Source organism: Dermacentor andersoni, chromosome 5 (assembly GCF_023375885.2).
Source record: "Dermacentor andersoni chromosome 5, qqDerAnde1_hic_scaffold, whole genome shotgun sequence".
NCBI lineage: Eukaryota > Metazoa > Arthropoda > Arachnida > Ixodida > Ixodidae > Dermacentor > Dermacentor andersoni.
In genome coordinates this window covers 81,475,458-81,497,171 of record NC_092818.1, presented here as the reverse complement: position 1 = coordinate 81,497,171, position 21,714 = coordinate 81,475,458, and the positions used below count along the sequence as shown (strand labels likewise).

General features: G+C 47.7%; 1 protein-coding gene and 1 long non-coding RNA gene across 2 annotated transcripts in view; one reads left to right on the top strand and one right to left on the bottom strand.

Annotated features, from left to right (window-relative positions):
* The window catches only part of LOC140218486 (uncharacterized), an 876,148-nt gene that overhangs the window by 131,404 nt on the left and 723,030 nt on the right, over nt 1-21,714 (bottom strand). The gene's annotated exons all lie outside the window — the stretch shown is intronic.
* Nucleotides 2,956-7,888, top strand: LOC126530815 (uncharacterized). The gene is made up of 3 exons (XM_050178101.3): nt 2,956-3,055; nt 5,989-6,029; nt 7,099-7,888. The coding sequence occupies exons 2-3, from the start codon at nt 5,993-5,995 to the stop codon at nt 7,692-7,694; spliced, it is 633 nt and encodes a 210-aa protein (XP_050034058.1). The 5' UTR covers nt 2,956-3,055; nt 5,989-5,992; the 3' UTR covers nt 7,695-7,888.

Below are 21,714 nucleotides of genomic sequence, written 5' to 3'. Positions count from 1 at the left end.
GCTCGCCTGCCAGCGAGATGAGAGACGTAGAGGCGTCAATAGCCGCATCTTCGGAAATAGAAACTTGGCGCCTACTTCGCTGCCGAGTAACGCGCGCTTGCCTAAGCGTCAGACAAGCGTTCTGACGAGCTGTCAGAGGGACGCGCCACGTGATCAAAGGCGCCGCTATGCTAATCCTAAAGCAGCGCGGGAACGGGACGAAAATGGGAGGTGACACCACGAGGCTATATGTTGGAGGGAGCACAAGTCTCACTTTGCACTAGAAAGAAAGAAGGGGGGGGGGGGGGGGGGAGCGAGGGAGGTTCGCGATGGGCTGAAGTGCGGATTTTGCGACGTGGAATGATGTTAGCATTGTCGTTTCCGTGCATTCTGCGGAGCACGAGCTAACTAATGACTCGCCGCTCTGGCGCATTGGCTGTGGCGTTATCTGTTGAGTAGGAGGTCGCAGGTTTGATTTCTACCCTCGGCGAAGGGACTTTCGCGGAGACAAAATTGAAAAATGACGTAGTACTTTGATATAAATGCACGTTAAAGAACCCCAGGCGTGCAAAAGTAATCCGAATCCCTCCCCTGAAGTGTCTTATACAGTGCCAGTGTCACTTTGGGTCGTGAAACTTCCCGAATGAATCAAATATAACACTTTGATTGTTTGTTGGTTCATTTGACTGTTTTTTTTTTGTTGTTGTTGTGTATGTTTAAGGTAGAATTAGGCGAAGTACTCAATCCTTTATAAAGCGTGTGATACCAAAATAATAAAGTGGGATATGGTAAATAAACCATGTTAGCTAAACTCGACATACCTGCTCTAATCAGTTGCCTTTCACTAGGTTAGGCTAGGAATTTATTTCTCTTTAGCTTCTTTAGCAGAATTTTCAAGGTGCTCGAGACATGATTAGTTAAGGTGGACTTGTAGACGAAGCCCTTTTGAAGCTATTTCATTGATTTCTGATGAGAAGAAATCCCTAATTTGTGAAGGTAAATCCAATGAAAAAAAAAAAAAAAGGGAAGAAACTGGTCGAATTGCACGTCGAGACCACGACATTAACGACAATACTGTATGGAATCGCGGATTTGACATGACGTCACACGATCAACGTGCATCTTTCTAAGTCTACAAATTATTTTACGCAAGCTGCGTCTTGTTGTTAACCTCCGTAATCTTTTGTTTCGAGTGAGGAAGAATATTCGTCCCAATTTAGCCTTATTTAGGGACACTAGCGCCCTGCCGCCGCACCCTCGGTTGCCCCTTGGATCCGCGTGCCTAGTGTGTGTATCGGGCGTCCGCCATAACGGACGGCCGATCTTGTACGCGAATGATACCAACCTCCGCTCTTCCAGTGGGCTGCCCTGGAATTTCTGTGCCACCGGCTTTATTGAAATCCCTTACCGTTCTCCCCTCACCATGGTTCACTTGGTAGTCCATGGTCTAAGGGGTACACATCGTTAGGCCGCTGTGCTTAGGGAACCGGGTTTGCAGTGCCGTATATGCTTATATACTTGCTATTTAGCAAACCGTTGATACTTTGCAGTGTGTTTAAAAATTTTGCTGTAAATAGTTTTGATGCGCTAATCCCGTACCGCGTCCGGGAGGCGGAGCACTTGCGCGCTGGCGTTTGCTGAGAGTGACGTGAAGCGTCCTCTCCCTCGTTTTCTTTCGTTCAGAGAAGGGGATGCGCCTAGTTCGGCGCCGCACGCGCACATGTGGTATGTCGTTTTTCTCACTGCGCTGAAGTGTCGTGCACTGTACTCGAGAGGGCAAGAGGGCGTTACGGGTTTTACTAAACATGACTTTTTGGGAGGTTCATGTCACAGTCCCGTTGTGTACTACTGGGTGCTTAGAAGCCGCACGTCGGTCGCTCTGGTGGCGCCCTAGCGGACTCTAAGAGCGGAAGTCAAGACACAAACCGAAACGTTACAGTAATTCATCGCATTTATTTGTGGGCATGTGTGTTTTTTTTTTGTGTGTGCGTGTGCACACGCATTACAATATGAACATATTGATGCACCCCTCCGGTTACTATACCTTGGTAATAACCACGTCATACAATTTGAAAAGTGATAGTTACAACATTAATGAGCTATTGCTTCGCTGCTGTAAACGGCATAATGTTTACGAATGTAATGTATACCGCGCTACGTTGTTCAAAGAACGGGAACGCCGGCTTTTGTTTCAGTCTCGCCTGCTCAATCACTACAGAGCTTCAGGAGATGAATTTTTAATCACGCTGCTTTCGACGGATCAGTTCACGTTGGCACAGACAAGCACTCTGATATAGTTTAATATTTAGTCACTGAACCGGTGAATGCGGAGGAGTAATTTGAAGTGTTGTCGATATAGTGCTCCTCAGCAAAACACGAGTATTGCGAGCACGGTCTGCGTATCATACGTTTCCCAAACTGCGAGGCGCAACTTATGCATACACAACATTTTTGCGGGCACTCAATTTTCACCTAGTCGTCGCATGCAGCCTTCCTACTCGTAACAATCAATCTTCTCTACTTAGTAAATCAAATTATGAAACTTGCTTTCTTCCCTGCTCATTAACAATTTTCGCCGACTGTGTTTACTATTTGGTATTGCTCAAATGCGGGTTACAACTGATGTACACGGAAACGATGCACACTTACGGCTTAAGTGTGCAGAGGGATTGAGTGAATAGAACACCGCGAATTCCTCAGCGCTATGGACGACGATCCCAGAGTGTTTGATGAAATATTATCAGATAAGCACAACTTGATAGTATTCGTATTATCTTAATTTGCACTTCTTTGATACGAGCATGCCCATGGGTTGGATGCGCAGAAGATAGGTTGGAATAATGGAGAACCCTTCTGTTCTCGGTTTCCCGGACAATTGCTTCCAGCCCCTACACACTGTTCCTGGTAGCAATAGTCTGGAATTTGCCCTCTTACAGCGACCTTATCAGCATGCGCTATTGTTCGAGGACTTGGACAGCACACATCTCACTTGATTCCGCGGAGCCGACCAGATATAATTGACCGAACTGGCGGCTCCCACGACAATTCTTACAGTGACGAGACGAATACTGCCCAGGTAAGGAATGCCGTTTTTCTGTTCCAAATTATCACTGCTTTTGTTACTGTTGCTTCCCTGCGAACGCACAGTCTTGCGGGCTCTACTACACAGCGAATGAGTACGCGGAAATGCCGCTCTCCCACACTGAAGTCGCTCTCTCAGCTGCCCCACCACTGGTGTCACAGTCGTCGGATGTACGGCCGAAAGACGCAGACGAATCGCTTTAAGCTGACCAATTGAACGTGATCTTAAGCGTATCCGAGGAACTCGAATATCCCTTCTCCCCCCCACCTCACCTATCCGCACACCAACACAGTGTAGTGAGAAGCACTCGCGGCGTGTAGCTCTCGCATCTGCTGCTGAGGTTTACGATACAGTGTGCACGAAAGTGGGAAGGGGGGGGGGGGCGGAAGGTTTCTTGAAACATTGCAGGATGTATATGTATGCGCAGGAACGATGAAAAGCGGGTGTCGTCCGTAACAGACACAGAAGGGAAGCCAAGCGAAAGAAGTAGCAGTTAAACTCGAGACACAGTTTGCCGTATGAGTGATCGGCCGACCCTGTGATACGAACACACAACAAAACATTCCCCGCGTTCTCGGAAGAGTAATTAAGCACGGAATTACAGAACAGTAGAGACTCAACTTTGAATTCACCTTTTTTCGTCAGATACGATTGTTGAATAAATTGCATTGTTTAACGTCCCCATACTGCACGGTAGGTACCCCGAATTACGTTTTGACTAGTTGGGGTTCATTGAAAGTGGGCCAAAAGCACAGGCTCCTTTGCATTCCAACCTCCCCCATCGGAATGCGGCCGCCGTGGCTGGACTCAACCGCACGACCACGCTTTATCGGCAGCGTAACGCCATAACCATTGAGCCAGCACGGGGGCTAGGCGCGATTATACGTCGGCTATCGGTGTTTAAAGGTCCCACGAGTGGAGACCACAGCCAAGCGAAAAACTCAGTGCCCTTCCACGCTGTGAAGAAGGGTGATCAGCGAAGCTGTATATGTGGGCCCCTTAATGGCGAACTGCACCTCCGCCACGGGTCGGCCCGGCATTGCGTTATCTTCGGGATCAGCCCACGTATGGGTAGAGCTTAACGCCTGTTTCACCTCCACTGCGGGTGGGGCCGGTATGGCACTATCTCCGGGATCGGCCCACGTATGGGGAGTTTTTTGCTTACCACGTGAACGACACGAAAATTTCCGTGGACGGTAGAGGTACACAGCTTCGCTGTAAAACTGTTGCCCCGAATTTATTTCATATTCTACTTAAATGAAGAGGACGTGTTGATATAATGACGCACGCAAGTTTAATTTTATTTATTGAAGAAGATACCAAAAGAAAGTCCGTGGTATATAGCTTGTCACGCATACGTACCGTCGGCCAAAAATGTTTGCAAACTATGGGATTTCGGAAAGCGTAGAATTTCTGAGTAGCTCGTATCAGTCGTTAGTAAAAGATGTCTATCAGAATCTTCTTCGCATATGCTATAGTAGAGGCGGGAAATACGATACCAGGCCGAGTTTTGAAGCTGTAAATATGTTCGGACTCTTTCTCCGATCCCACGGTCCGCAAACTTATTTGGTCGACAGTACGTGTTCACTATTCAATTTGCTGTCCTACAGTTGTTCCAGACTGTCCAATTGGTGAACATATACAGCTATATAGCAATGCGGATGGCCGGACGGTATCTGATAGTCTTTCGATATACTGTTGCTGTATTAATATATCCTGTGTGGGGGCTCATGCGCTGCGTTTCCGTTAATAGTTAGTGTCTACGTGCTTGAGTGATTCATTATGCGTGCGACAGTTAGGCCTTTTGCTGCTTATCGCGACAACTTGCAGCCATCTGCTTGCTCTGATATTGTACGAGGTCTATCCAAATAGGTCGCGAAGCTTCGGCCGAAAAGCGGTTAAGAACTAATTGTCGCCGACATCAGCAAGGGTGGTTATGGAAGCAGCGATTGAAGCGCGACTATGTTTGGAGGGAACAAACATTGCGAAAGAAAAAAAAAATAATTTCCTTCAATTAAAGCGAGACACAGTTAGATTCATTCAACAAAAAAAAAAAAAATTCCTAATCAATTTGTATGTTCTTGACAATTAAAGAAAAGACAACTCCATTATATTTTCTTATTATCAATAAATACCTCTTTTCAGCGCCAATCGTAAGAGTTGGCGCCGCTATGCCTCTGTCACTTGCAATGCAATGCAGGTCTGCAGAAAGGCGCGCTCGTAAAGTTCACCTCTTACAATACGCCGCCCTGGCACCTCATGCTACTTTGGTTGTCGACGTTTGTCTGAATTTGGTGACGCGGGTAGCTTCATCGTTTCTTAACTTGTTCAGTTAAAAGTAGTGATTTATGACCGCCAGATAATTGTTTACTGTATTTGTTTTCGTGCAACTGCGCTGGCCGATGGGCTTGGCGTCCGACGATAGGACCAGCACTCTACACCTAAAGCTTTCGTCGGCCTTCAAAGAAAGTATGTTCTGTGCAGGGGTGCGCTTTCGACACCCGTATGACTGACCTTTTATTGCATCGCTTTCCACGCTGAAGGCTCCACACGTCCATCAAGTAGAATGGCGGGGCAGTTGAATGGCAGGCCCCCAAAACAAATTTTGCGCCTTCGAGAACAAAATGACGTCACTTCTGTTTTCAACAGATATGGCGCCACATAATTTTTGCTTCCGACGGAAGTGCTCCCTCGTCATACAGATGACGCTAAGCACCATGAACCGCCGATGAACTGCCCCGTTTCGAACTTAAGGGCTTTTATGGAAGCTTCGCTACCAGGTATATTTACCTTGTATTGTGTCTGTGGGAGACGACCTTGTTTATGTTGCAAGGGGGACAATTTTTCCAAAATTATAGGTTAGCTGCCAGCGAAGTCACAGACAGCACATTCATGCATGGCCCTTTATTTTACTTCTGTTGTTCCAGGAACATGCTGGCGGCTATCTTCGTCGTGGCCCTTATTGGGGGTAAGTGTCGCGCCGATGCAGCCGTAGTATAAACCTAAAGAAAAGACTACTATATGTAAAGCAAACTAACAATTAGGACGCTATATTCTGACCAACTGAGCTAAGCTGGGCATTTTATTTCCTCATGGAACAGAAAATTGTAACGTAAACAAAACTGAATAATTGCTGCGAAACATTAAAAAAATGTATAAACTAATTGAATCTTCATATGTTAGCAAAAAACAAGCAAGCAATATAACCACATTACTGAAGAAACTAAGGACAGCGCAAAGAGGGATTGAGGGAAAATGATGTGCGTAGCGTTTAAAGGCATAAATGCGGTGGTGCGAACTACATAGCAAACTGTTGTAGGTAATATTCTAGTAGCAATTAAGAGTAAAGAGTAAAGTTGGGCAGTGCATGAACTATGCAGAGCAAATAAATGGTGTAAATTACGACAAAAGAACGGAGTGATAAGGGGGGGGAAGTGTACTCTAGGACGGCAGGTGATAAGGTGATCATTAGAAAATCTGGACACACAAGGTGGAGTTGGATGGCGTAAGATAGAAGTTATTGGAGATCGCTGGGAGAAACTTTTATCCTGGAGTTGCTGGTCATGACGATTAACATTCAGGACCAAGAACTTCTCGTAATCCGTATCCACAGCAGACGAACGCTACCAGAAATTTTGCGTAACGGGCCTATATTTACTAGATGCTGCACTCATGCTGTAGCCATTAGGTGAATATGGGCCGATGGGCTAAATTTCGAACCAGCAGCGCTCGCCTAACATCAATGCAATTCACAAGTTTGCGGACTCGCGCAGTAACTGCGGCAGACAAAAACAAAACTAAATCAATCAATCAAACAATTACAATCGATACTCTAAACTTTTAGAGTATTGCGTCACGCACAGTTTACTTCCGCGACACGTGCGAGTAACTTTCTTCTTACCTTCCACCGCCATTACCGATCGAATGCTACAAATTATTAATTACATTCACGCGTTCTTTTTACTTCACCTTACAAATATTTCAGCAGGTGCGCTTCGCGCAACACAAACAGCCTTTGCTCTCTTGTCAACACGCAGGCTCGCGCGGTTTTGAGAACAATGCCGACGTCGAAGATGCCAACGCCTACGTCGACTCGGTCCTCGAGTTTGAGCTGCCGAGACGCATGGCGACGCTGGACCCGGTCAAGGCGCGCGACTTCCAGCCGATGAACGGAAAGAGCCTGCACGGCCCGTGGGTGCGGTTCGTGTCCTTCAGCGTCGCAGGCCTCCGAGACATTCGGCGCGACGGTGACTGCCAGCTGACTCGCGCCGACGAGGAACGCCCGACAACGCTGGAATGCACGCTCTCGACCGAGCTTCGTTACGACGTCGTAGTCAACATGACCTACGGGAACACGACGAGGCCCCACGTGCGAATCAACGGCACGTTCCACGGCGTTCGCGGCCCGCTTACTGTCACGTTCAAGAGGTCGCTTCCCGCGAAAGTCGAGTTCTCGCCTCGCTACGAGCTCATGCTAGACAGCGTCGGGGCGGGACCGGCCCGCCCCCATTGGTACGGCAGAGTGGAGCGCGAGTTTCACGTGGCAATGAGTCACGTGTTCGACTTCGCCACGAGAAAAGTCTTCGCCAAGGAAATGTTCAACGCGGCTAAGGACGTCCCGTTTCCCGAGTGAGTCGGCACGCGAGACCATACAGCTCGATACACGCACGAGCTCTCAAGCCTCGCGAGTGCAAAGCCGAAGATGTCAGTTAAGGAAGCGGTTATATTTAACCAAACGTTTATTTGTTAATAAACAAAGCGCTGTGCTTCGGGAAAAGAAGGGCAACGTTCATTGCAAAAATAAAGCTTGGCCTGTGGCTAAAGGTACGCCCGACGTATCCCTTAGACCTTTACTACAGTTTCGCGGATCTAAGTTTCGCGGATCTGTCAGTATTTACCACGAAAGCATTATGTGTCATGTTGACCGAATATCCGTCGTAGTCGGCGTGACCGAACAATGGTACCAAAACCAGCCGACGGCACAAGTAGTAAAAATACGTAAAGACGTGCTCGAATTGACGTCAAATTTATCAGGGAGGTTCCTGTAAACAGAGTGAATTAATGGCTTTGAAAAGAAAATTTTGTCAATTTCGTTGTGGGTGGGCTCTACAATGTGCGAGTCGAGCATGCTTCCCCAACGCCACGGCGGCCCCACGGTTCTTGCTGGCTAAAGATGTTCCTAGAGCGTGCGTCATTGCTTACGTCACGTCGCAGCCATCTGGCTGACTGAAGGCGTGGCCTATATACTGCGTGTGTCATTGGGCACGTGACGACGCAGCCAATGGGAAGGAGGTGGTGCCACGTCATGAGCGCGTTCATGGCGTTCCTATAGTTCTACAAACGGTATAATCTTTTCGCATTCCTACACGCAAGCAGTCTTAAGTGTCTCTCTGGATTTTTTTTATGGAAGTACGTCCAACGTAGTTCGTTGGTTCTTGGCATGTTTAAGGTTGAGATAAGCCTGCAGCATAAACCAGATGACCAGCTAAATACACGTTTCCCGCACATCAACGCTCCTTCTGTGTGAATTATGGTGCAGCGAGCCTGATTGAGCGCAGACTACGCAGACCGGCGTGCTCAACACTGCTGCAACATGTGCCGCATCTGCTTCCACAGCATTGATGCGCGTTTTAAGAGAGAGAGAGAGAGAGAGAGAGAGAGGGAGAGAGAGAGAGAAATACCGCATTCCATTTGGTACCTCTCGACGCGATCCTATGGCAACGTGATGACCAATGATGCAATTCGTTTAAGTGATTCGCTTAAATTGTTAACTTCAGATATTAATTTATATGATTGCTGGAAATGCGCCCGTCTTGCAGGGTTCTGCAATTACGAAGATGGCATCTGCAATCCTCAAGTAAGCATAAACGTTCGTTAACTGAAGCGGAGAAGCGCTGCTCTTGGAAAAGATACCTCCTCTGACCGCTCTTCCAGTCGTCGTCAGATTTCGTCCGCGAGCAGGCGCCAGTGACCGACATCGTACTGTTTGCTTTACCACTTTACAAGCAACTGCTTGTTGGAGCTTATTCGACAGATTACTTAAATCCTGCCGCTATGTAGACCAGTAATAAAACACGGGAAAATGGCAGCACGAATTCCGGCGTCGTGTGAGGCGTCACGGTTCTCCGTATACGCTAAATCATTTTCGGTCGTGCTCGTACGCAGTTATACTTTGATGATATTTCGCCTACTTAAAGTACGCGAGGAAGAATCTACGTACAGTAGCTAACCTTCAATGGCACTCAGTGCAAGAGCGACTAAGCGCTCGCTTTTCTAACAAAACAGACCTTTAGACGTGCCCGCACGTGTTCAGTACGCTATAGATAAACTATTAGAATGAGACGTACTCGTACAACATCAGGAACAAAGGCACGATGCAGTATCGAATCGAGGACTCTAACGTAACAACCAGGGATTCTAGCGCACCGCCACCACTGGAGCTTGTCTAGCTACATCCCCGGTTGCAATAATGACTTCTGCCTCAACACTGCTTAAGTTTCTGTCATATTATTTTTGTTGATTTTGGCCTTTTGGAGTCCGATTCTTGCTCACTTTAAGCGCATTTTACTCTAACCATTTACCTATAACGTATTTAAGACCTAGAGATACTTCTAAACGCTTCTTTCGTTAGAATAGCGAGCCCCTATCTCCTCTGGCACTGATTACCATCTTTCGTGGTGATTACCGATGACAGATTACCGTTTTCGGGGTGAAGATGAATTTCATAAGTTCAGTTATGCCGTCCAACATTATGTACAATTAATGCATCGACGACTTTCAAATTGTATGCCATGCCTCGCGTGTGTGCACATGCGAAATGCAAATACGGATAGCAAATAACAGATTAATACAATGGGTCGATAAATATTGTCACGTGGTGGTGACGTTAAGAACACAGTGGCAATACTGCGAAAGGCAAAACTAGATTTTATTGGGCGAACCTGTGCCCACAAAACAGGCTACACTTATAGCACAACGAAAGCGGCGAACACAGTCGGCGATCGTCGAAAATCTGATCAGCGAGGCAAGCGCGTCGGCTTTTATACAGCAGTCGTCGAATGTTCCAGACTAATCGTTCGGACCCGCGCGCCTTCCACAGTGTTCTACACCATTCGCGTCACGCGATGAAATCAGATAACACAACGTTCGGCGACAACAGACAGCCGGGTAGAAGCATCGATAACTTTCCAGAAACTTCGGATACATGCAGGCGCGTCCCGCGCTGTGCGATTACATTTGTTAGGTGGAGAAACGTGGTCGCCCGATAAAGATAAGTACACGTGTCAATATGACTTACGTTGTTTTTCCTACACCAAAAACTGCCCCGCTCTTGTTTTCACACACACACGCACACGCACGCACGCACGCACGCACGCTCACACACACACACACACACACACACACACACACACACACACACACACACACACACACACACACACACACACACACACACACACACACACACACACACACACACACACACACACACACAACAACAACAACAACAACAACAACAACAACAACAACAACAAAAAAGAAAACAAAAATTCGGAAACGAAGGTTACTGCTCCGGAATGCAATCCCTAAGGTCATCATTGGACGCGCAAACCGTGTGCATAACAGCAAGTGCAGTAGCTTGCAGGACTGAGTGAGCCCATTCATTATGGCAAAGCAATTACGGCAGACCCACAGCATGAAAGAAGTTCCAAAAAAAAAAAAAGACACGGATTACATGGAGTGCATTTGGAAGACAGCTCTTGGTAATGAATATGGCGTTACTGCGGTGCAGTTCAGGGAAGAAAAAAAGGTATCTAGTCAGTGTATTCTGTCCGTAATCACCTACGGCTCTGAGGTATGGAAGCTAACGAAGGAAGTTAAAAGCGAGCTAAGAGGTGCAGACCGAGTTGTGAGAATGAAAATGGCAGATATGGAGTGAAGACAAGAAATGAGGCAGCTGAGGGAGCCTACAAGACGAAAAGCAAATTTGACTGAAACACTTTATTTCGAACTTTAATCCGTGCAAGCTCAGTTGTCCTTTGCAAGCACAGCACACATATAGAGGTAATTATATTAAAATAACATGGATACCAAGAAGTGAGAAAGGCTATACCTAAGGTGCTACAGTCGGATGGCCTGATAAGATAGAAAATTTGGTGCTCTTGGGCTGGCCGAGATTGGCACGGGACAACGGCGTCTGAAACTGTTTTTACACGTCAGTTGTGATCACGCTGTGGAGCTAATTAGGTTGACCACCCTACGAAAGGACATAAACAGCGTGAATGATCAGTAGGCAAGAAGGACACACGGCAATCTGTCCTGACATTAGGGAATTTTTTCCATTTCCTTAGAGTGTTTTTCAAACTTAACGCTTCCAAACCTGCTCCAACATATGCTTCCATGATTATAGCGATGAAAGTGTTGAAGCTTTACAAAATTCTAAAGTTCACAGGTCCTCAGATTGCACAGTCGGTTACTTATAAGGGACATCATAGTGGTGGACCACGGAACAATTTCAGACACTTGGGGTTTCTTCTTTCTTTTCTTTTTTGAAAACCAAAAGCACTGCCCAGGAGTGTTTTTTGGATTCCGTCCCCATCAGATTGACGTCATCGTGGGGACGAAAATCGAGCCATCACCTCAGGCTCAGCATCGTAAAGACATACCTCGTGATGCAGCGCGGCGGGTGCTGAAGCTTCACATCGTATTACCTCTTAGTTTCGTTTTACCCCCTGCATCCCGCGCCTTTCGCCGCCAAATCTGCTTCACCAAAAGGTTTGGCATGCATGCCCGTGAGCAATATTATGCGGACCAGCCATTGCGCAAAAGTGATTTTCTCCTGTGCGTGTGATTGTAAATTGCAATCGAGAGCTGTAGCCCAAATTTGGGAGTGCGAACTTTCCAGTGCACTCGTGAATTTCAGTTTATGCATATTAATTACAAAGAAATTCAGATATTTTTTCTCTTCGGCAACTCTGAGGCCCTTATACTTTTCCTCACGAGTGTGCGTCTCCTTAATCTCCTTCTATCGCTTTTGCACACCTAACTAATTGAAGATATTAAAGTGTGCTCTCAGCAGAGAGCAGTCAGTGTAATAAAATAGTGCAATAAAATTCTAACCCTGTACCAAGGGTCCTGGCTGCGGTGTGTTGCCGACCATGCTGATCTTGAGATTGAGAGTCATACGGTCGGAGAAGAAGAAAGAATAAATGTCAGAAGGTAAAACTTCAACAGCACAACATGAGGTTGTCGCGCGTTAAGGAACTTATGGACCGCACTGCTGGAGTGGCGCACCACGATTCGTCGCAGCTGATCTCAATACCTCTTTTTTCCCTAAAAGGGACGGATCAATTCCTGTGACTTTCCTCGCATGCCGCTCCCGGCGTGCCACATGTAAGGTCCCTTAATTAAAAAGTATCAGGCACCTTAGCCACATGGTATAATGCAAAGCCACAATACGAATCCATTCGTATTATCGATCCCAAATGCGACATTCACAAGCCAAGAGGCCTTAAAAGTAGTTACCTTACATGGTTACACCGCATTCGGTCAAGCGTCACTTGCACAAAATTATTCTTGTACAAGCCGCAACTACACGCATTCGTTGCATACGTGCAATGTGTATGACAACTCCATGTTTTACGTGTCTGCACGCGCTGTGCGGCCTCACGGGCTGCGCTAAAGCATGTCCTCAGTTTACGTGGCAAATCCTCACAGTTGCACCGTGCGCTTGGACCTTAAAGCAGTACTAGTGTTGCCCACCTTGCGCGCAACGCAAAACATTACCAGCGCTCAGATACACTGTTCAGACACGTCTTTCTTAGATACGCTGGTCACCTGACTTGCTTGTTACTCTGGGTGCATGTGTTCTAAATGTATGAATGCGTCATTTCATATGTAACACATGTCATCTCGAGTAGCATGCAGGTGCATGGCAAGGAAAACGTCTCCAGCACCCATTAAACAATCTCTCTCTCCCTCTATACTTTTCTCTCTCTGTGTGGTATGGGAGTCTAAACAAATAAAATGAATCCGGAGTCCCCGAAACTACGGCGTGAGTCTTAGCGCGACGCGTGCTGCTCTAAAGAGCGCGTCTTCGCTAACCAGTAGTGACATCTCATTGCGTTATCTTCGTCTTTGCCACATAGGGCTGATTTCGCTATCGGCTTCAGCCGTGGCGCCGGCATTGCGCACGCGTTCATTTTGGACACCCACCCACGACGCCACGTCGGCCCCAGCATCCGGCACCACATTTAGGTATTCGCGAATGCCGGGTTCAGAAGTCCACCGCGACTAGACACTCGAAACAACACACACACGCACAGTACCCGTTGTCCCTTCGTCGGACGAACGGTCTGTTTTCGCTGTGACAGTTTCGATATCTGAGAGCGCAGATAAACCGCGTTAGGTTCAGTTAGTGTTCGCGTTTCCTTAACGAACTCGCGCACCACTTTCAATTAAGCTAGGAAAGAGAACAGCCGGCGTAGGTGACGCTGCGCTAATGCTACGTTTGGAATAATCACACGAGGCAAGACCTATAATTTCCTAAAATGATGAGCGATTGCCGTCCTTTGCAGGGCAGCCCATTGAGAAAGGGTCGCGCAACTAGGAGAAAAAACAGTTGGTGTATAGTGTGTTTGACGTTATTAGTTTCCTTTCTACATTGTAAGCTGCATTCCTTTCGCGTTTAGAAATGTGCGTCCTAGTGCTGTCTCCCCTTGATTGAAAAAAAAAAATGAAAGAGAAAATGATAGAACAGAATGATAACGATCTTAAACGAAATCGGGCGCTCGATACACTTGCCTAGTCTGTAGAAGGAACACACAAAAACCGTTCGCGTGTCTGTTGAGCCATACGAGAAGAGTCATTCTGAAGCGCTCGTCTCTTGGCACCAAAGAGACCTGTCAGGGAGCTCTGAAACATTTGAAAATTCACACAGCGCCATAGGACGGGCGCTGTATTCCGTTCTACGGCGTCAGGAAACGCCGTCGGAAAGATCAGAAAATCTCGAGCCTGGAAAGTCGCATGAACGCTGGTAGCGTCTATTCTCGTTCCGCTCGTACGCCCGGTGCGGCCGGATTCGCTTCCACCGCATTAAATCTGAATAAACAGGAGCTGAAAGGAGGAAAGTAAAGAAAAAATTGTAACCAAGGGGTCGAGGTAAGCACAGAGAAGCAAGGGAACAACAAGGAGAACGATAACGAAACAACGGCGAGGGTGGGCGCAATACCTTCCTCGATATGGCCCCGCGCGCTCGGCGATGCACGGCTCGGCGGCGTCCAAGAATTTGTATTCAAATGCAGGCGGCCACCTAAATTTCGGGCGCACATGGGAAATCAATACGACATGGCGGGCGCGGAGCGGTGCGCATTCTTTGAAACCGCTTCTCGCGGCTATAACTTTTCACAAGGAAGCGAAAGCGACGTGTCGAAAGCCGCGTAAAACTTTAGAAAAAGGAAAGAAAAAAAAAGGAGGAGAGGTGGAAAGAGGTGGGGGGTCCAGGCGAATACGAAAAGCCCGAGCTTAGACACGAAGCGAATAGCCAAGTAAAACACGCATCGCGGTGTATAGCAAAGAACGCACCCGCAAGAAACAAGGAGATGAGCATAGAAAGAAAAGCTTCGAAGCCAAAAATACATGAATATATTGGAGAAGCACCCCGCGCGGAACCAGCGAACCGTTGCGCGACCAGGGACTAGTACGGCCGCCCAAGCAGGGAGGGGGGGGGGGGGGGAGGTCAGTGCAACGCATGCAGCAGCGTCGTCTGTTCAGCCACTGCTGGCTGACCAGGGCCCGAGTCCCCCCGCGACACCCGCGTTATACGTATCTATCTATCTACGCGGGGAGAGCCCGCCAAGCGAGCAGGGTTGTTCGAAGGAAAGGGAGGAAACCGGCCGGCGGCCGCTTATATAATACGCCAAAAATGGCGCGACGCCCGCTGCCGCCGTCTTCATTGCTGATTCGCGTCGAAGGGCACGCCACTTGGCATTCATGGCCATGGCCGGCGTGAGCGGAGGAGTAAGGCCCGTGGCGCCGTGCGTGGCCGAAACAAAGGGGCTTCCGATGTCGTCTCACCCCGGGGCCTGGCCGAGCATATCGAGAGAGATGAGAGAGGGGCACATGGCCCAATGAGCGCGTATTACGTATTGGCTATGGCCGACCCTGCCCGCACACCCTTCGTCCTCGGTGCTCCTTTCCCTTGGCAACTGTCTATATTCGTTGGCTTTTGCCCTTCGGGCACGTCGTCTGCTATCTTCTTTTGGGGGGTGTCATTCTGGTCGGTGTCGGCTGCCGTCCACTTCGAGGCCGCTATTCACGAAAGTTTTTGAACGCGCCATGTCGTCAAATTTCTTCATTCTAGATTTTTTTCTGAGGGGGGGGGGGGATCGGAGAGGGACAACGAGAGGACGCAGAATTGAGAAATCTTAAAGCCACATTATGCCGCCGATGCAGACCCTGGACGGCAAACTAATGCATGGACAGCGAAGCTCGCTAGCGAGCTAATTTATTACAGTGCAATTTCTTAACTAAATTTGGTGGTTCAGAGAGTTAACCGAGAGATGAATCGCAGAGGATTGCGCTATACTTATGCGGGAGTTTTAACATGAGCTCAGCTTCGCAGATTTTTCGCGTTTGTGGGTATTCATTGGCGTCGCGAAGAGCCAAATTTAGTTGCGTACAGGGGTAGAGCGTAGCAGAAGCGAGAGTTGTCGCCCAATGTACTTCCAGCCCTCAGCGAGGCTGTACGTGGGAATGAGAATTTGCACTCCAGAAATCCTGGCGTATATAGGCAGCACTCTTAAGAAGAGGCCTCATAACGCTGGCGCTATTGATGAAATACTGTACTCTCTTTATTTGTAGGATGCGGAGTGTCAGACACGCTAAAGTTGGCAGATATCGGAAATAAAATGGGAACTGAGTGAACTCGGTCTCTTTTTTGTTTCATTCTTTATTGTGATTAAACGGTTGTGCAAGAGAGGCCGGCATCAAGGGTGGTGCCCGCTGCTCTATCTCTCTTAGGCAAGCAGTAGTTAAACAAAAAACAGCAGCAAAAAAAAAAAAAGAAAACGGGGACAAAGATATGCCGACTAAAACAGACACACAAATGGTTACAATATCAACATAAAAAGGTAACTATAGGTGCTTCGGAGCACTTACCCCTGGACTATTTTTCGCAGCCCTTCGTTTGATAGTAGCAATAATTTTCGCGCTTTTTTTTCTGTATATTTCAATTGATAGTAAAGCTGTTCCATCAAGTGCTTTCGATGAATTTCTCAAGGGTTGCAGTGACTCAAGGCTTGCAGTGACTTGCAGAACTTTTTAGGGGCATAAGCAGCGCCATCGGGATCAGTAGCAACGAACCGCACAGGTAGAGGCGATGTGTCTCTTCGCACTGGTAGCGCGTATCAATGTGCGCGCTCTCATTGCTGAATGGGCTGCGTCATCAATGCCTCCACTGATTTGACTGCCTATAGGCGAACACGCAGCCTGAGTTACCTGTACTTGCAAAAACGCGAGATGAAACTAGAACCTACGCAGTTATGACAGCCCCGATATACACCGCAGTCGAGTACGAAAGAAACCAACAGACACACTTGAAGAAAGCAAAACTAGCACGCTGCAGCGCAATTCGAAAACATAGAAGCTGCAGAAAGCCCTGCGCTTAGAGTTTGTATGAGGAAGGCTGCCTCTCGGCGCATGGAAGCACACGCGCTCATTGTTTAAAGTCGAAAGCCGAAGTTGAGGAGAGGCGCTTACACGACGGCTCAGCGCTAAAGAAAAAAAAGAAAAAGCCTCAAGAATGTTATACATTATTTCGAACAAATAAAAATACACTCCAACTTCTGCGACTCTTTAATCACCTCAGCTCGAAAACTACGATATGCGTCCTATAAACTCCCGCATTCTCGATACTGCACTCTCACTTGATATCGTCACGCTACAGTGATTGTGACGAACACAGTAGCGAAACTGTAAATGGCGAAACTAAATCTTTATTGGGCGAACTAGCGCCCTAAAAAACAGGCTACACTCAAAGAACGGCGACAGCGGCGAACACAGTCGGTGATCGTAGCAAGTCTGATCTGCCGGTGAAACGCGTCGGCTTTTATACACGAGCCATCGAACGTTCCAAAGTAATCGCTGGTGCCCACGCGCCTTCCAGAAAGTTCTACACCATTCGCGTCGCGCATACGTGCGATCACACCACAGAAGGTTCGGTGATAACAGGCAGGGGATGGCACCATCGATGACATTCCGGAAGTTTCCGACACATGCAGGCGCGTCCCGCGCTGAGCGATAACGTTTGTTTGACGGTGAAAAGTGCTCACCCGAACGTGTCAGTCCACGTGTCAATATATGTTTTTTATTTTTTTTATTTATTTTACATATACTGCCATCTTGCATAGCAAGATATTGCAGGAGTGACTGCATACATATGTCAATCAATTGAAGAATACATTCGAGTGGCAAAAAGAAAAGAAACAATAGAAAAAACAATATCAGGAAGAGTTAGTTAATTAATGAACATAATTAGGTAATAGGTTGGCAAATACATCACTTGATAACTCGCGCAAGGGCCTCTCAAGGCCATTCCAAATCGCAATTGTATGCGGAAAAAAAGGAAAACCTAAAACAATCAATCGTTGCATTCAAAGGAACAATGTTAAGACGATGACTTCTGGTGGGCCGAGAAGAAGGGTTAGTGAAAACAATAGGTGCATTGACATAAGTTTTCCATTGAGCAATTTTATGTAGCAGAACAACACGGTCAAAAGTACGTCTATGGGCCAGAGGCTTTAGTAATAACCTACTAGCATGTGATGTCGGTGAGAAATGGCGGTCATAACGATTATATATAAACCTTATGGCCTTTTTATGAATAGACTCAAGCATGTCTATGTCTTTGGAATGATGTGGCGACCACACTACCGACGCGTATTCAATTGAGACTTCCCACATCCAGCCCCACAGCTGGAAAACTTCAGTGCCACATCGAATGTTTGCTGAATGTGTAATGGACAGTAAACACAGACAGTATGTATGTATGTATGTATGTATGTATGTATGTATGTATGTATGTATGTATGTATGTATGTATGTATGTATGTATGTATGTATGTATGTATGTATGTATGTATGTATGTATGTATGTGTGTATGCATGTATGTATGTATGTATGTGTGTGTGTATGCATGCATGTATGTATGTATGTATGTATGTATGTATGTATGTATGTATGTTTTCCAAGTTTGTTCTTTAGCAATTTCCACTTCGGATTTTTTTTTGAGGGGGGGGCTACATATGCCCGCCGAGTTGGAGCCAGACGTTATTAGCTGCTTTTTTTATTATTGTTATCTGAATATAATGGAGACGTTGGCGCCGCCTTCTTGTAATGGTGCAGCTGCATTAAAGAACAGAAGCCCAGCGATCTACGAACAAGAAACTTGAGCGCGTCACCGACACTCTAATGTATAGAGCTCGCTAATTCTCGATAAAACAGAAACACGCCTTCGCTACTACAGGCTCAGTGTCGGTGACCTCCCGAAACGCAGGTCGCGCCGCGCCTATATAGTCAAAGGGCGCGCCCTGGCGCGTCTCGCCTTCCCCTCCCCACCTACCCCCACGAAGACTGCTCAGCCTGCAGTCGTCGCGGGGAAGCACTCGTCGCTCGTTGACGCAGCATCGTACTTTGTCGTTTGCCCCGAAAGAAGCGGCGCCTTCCCACAGCGCTTCCATTAGTCCCGACCGACCCGCAGAAACACGCGACGTAAGAAAAAGGAGGAAGGGAGTTGCGCGCGCCGCGGCGCCTCTTGTTCTTGGGGCGTTGCGAAACCGTCCCGAAGCCCGTTCCTTTGGGGCGTAACATTCTTACCGGAGCATAGAGCGCAGAGGCCAATTTGAATTGCATATAAGCCCCGGGAGCCAATGACTTCATCGCGCCCTCACTAGGGGTTGCTTCATTGTGCGCGCTGCGCCGGGAAGTATATAGCTTGCGCGTGTGACTGCGCGTTTTTTTTTTTCTGTCTTCCGAGCGCGGAGACCACCGAGAGTGACAAATAAATGTAGGCGGACAGCTGCGATGACTTATGCAGGACCGTGAGTTGCGGTTGCCGAAGAATTTGGAACTTTCGGAGAGCTTCATTGCCAGTGGTGTATACGAAGTCGCGGTGATGCTCTGCGCAGAGATCGAACGCCTCTCTGTAGAGGGGCCTGCGCGAAAGTACAGAGAAAGAAAGCAAGAAGAGGACAGCACTCAGTTGACGTCGCTCTCCAATTCGGAATTTCTTGAAATCCTGGCTTACCCTCCAAGTATGGTGTTTGTGTACTTGATTCTTTAGGGTGGAGTGAGTGTTCACTTGCCGCGGTTGCTTAGCGACTATGGGGTTCTGCTTCCGAGCCCAAGGTTACGGGTTGGACTCCCTATCGTGGGTGAGGTGGAGCCGCGATGTAGAGTAAAAGTTAAAACACTCGTGTTTTGAACCCTGGTGCCCGCCAGCGAACTCCGCGTGGCCGCATTGTATCTGGAGCTTTCCGTTACAGCCCCGAGTTGCTTGGGGCTGCACCCTATTATGAACACATTGAGATGCTGTCACTAACTTCTATTAAGTTTAAGCCTAAAAGTGGCGAAAGGTGTCAAGTCTGACGAGGTTTAATCACAGTGTAATGAGGTTATTAGAGTATTAGCTAACGTATCCACTTGAATATTGAGCATTAGTTTTGCGAGTGTTCCTTGTAGAAAGGGCAATCGTCAGGCAATAAAATAGCAGAATGACTACACACGTTCTAATGAGGCAAAAACACATGCATTCCAGTATGTGAAGAACTGTGTGAACTATGTGTGACAGCTTGCGTCGACCATTTTCTGCAGGTGACATACTGTTCCGCACAAGTTTATACAGTTTTGTTAAGAATATACCACTGTAGTCTCTTCAAACTCTAATATTCTGTTAAGGCGTGAAATTTAGCGTGGGTTACTGATTCGTCGGTTCTTTCACGTGTGGTAGGACCCAACTCTTCCATGGTGGGAAGTAGTATAGTAGACAGCAATCCTCACCGATGCAAACATTTTCCTGCGAAATGTAACGGTAGTTATTACTTGACCAGAAAATATACTACACCAAAGTGCTCATTTTCAGGGCAACACACCTGCACAAGCTACTTTAGCACTCCTTCTTGTTAACTGTTATGTGCTATAAACGGCGCAGGTGGTGTGCATGTGCTCTGTGACTCTCTCTCTCTTTTTTTCTTGCCCTTCTACCTCGCCGCCCCTGTCCACAAGTGGGAGGTAGCAAATCGGATTTTTTTATTGTCGTTAACCTCCCTACATTTATGCTTTTTTTTTACAGTGAAGGTGTTAGCCTCTCGGAGGTCTGCATTTTTCCTGTCCGCGTCCGTTTGCAAAGATGCGTACCGACCTCGGCGTCAGTGCAGGGCAGGAGGCGTATTTACAATTCCTAGTAGGTACAACGGGGCGTGGCACGTGCGGCAACGCTGGACGAGTGCGCCCATACGCGAGTAGGAGCGTGTGCATGAAAGGAAATGGGGGTACTTTTGCTCCTTGAATATATGACTCTGCCTAGGCACTACGGAGGAGTTTCTTAGCGCGTGTTGTATGCGTTTGTCTCTAGGCGTGCTGGCAGAAGTCGCAGGGCGCGGTAGTGCTGAAATTAGCGTCGCAAGTTGGCGGCTGGACGTGATTATATTTATTCAATCATGCTTTTACTAATTGAAACAACCTGTCATTATATCGCATTATTGGCGGCGTCTCCAGGACACCAAAGCCAGAACCCGGACTGGTCCGTGGGTTCCCACGGGCCGCCGTGCTTCCAGCTTTGATCCCCCTGCTACCCCTTGGGTGCGCCGGAGATCTTGCGCTGCCTGCTTTATTATAACCTCAGTTGCTCTCCTGAGGCCTCTGTTTGCCGGCTACATGTGCCGTGCTGGAGAAGTGCTTGAAAAAAATGCAAACTATCGTCCCGACGAAAAAAGCGACCCGCGACCCGCGACTTATACAACACCAGACAGAACCTTGCCGCTTCAGACACAGTAATCACTAAATGGGGCGTCCGTGCCCACTGCCTCACCGCGCAGGCAGCCAGCGCCGGAGCGTAAACAAACTCAACCGCACTCCGCAATGCGTGCACGTCTATGGGACAAACGCATAAAACACGGCCTAAGAAACCTCCTCCGTAGTATCTAGACAGAGTCATATTCAAAAAGCAGACCCCCAGATTTTCTCTCTCACACCCGCTCTTACTCGCGCCTGCGCAGAAACGTCGAGCGCCGCAAGAAACGCCACGCCCCGCTGTATACCTACTAGCAATTGTAAAGATGCGGGCAGGAGCAGTAGCTCGTGTCCCCGTAAGGCAGAGACTACAACCACTCAGCAGAGTAGAGAAGCAAAACTGCATACATTCTTTGGAATCACGCATACAACATACAGAACAGCATGTGTTTCAATAAAGAACAAGCACAAAACAAGCATCCGAACCAGATAAATGATGATAAGTGCTCCTGATAACAGTGAAAAGCACGTAGGGCTCCCAGCATACGTTTTCCGGTAAAGATTACTGTTGCGCAAGCTGTCGTGGCGACGGCAACTTGTGACGCGGGGAGTGACGTCACTAGCCATTCATACATAGAAGAACCAG

What these genes read in the sequence shown, in the direction of transcription:
- LOC126530815 (XM_050178101.3), top strand. Translation starts at nt 5,993, where the DNA reads ATGCTGGCGGCTATCTTCGTCGTGGCCCTTATTGGGG. An exon ending in CGTCGTGGCCCTTATTGGGG is followed by an intron (nt 6,030 to 7,098) that starts GTAAGTGTCGCG and finishes GTCAACACGCAG; the next exon opens with GCTCGCGCGGTTTTGAGAAC.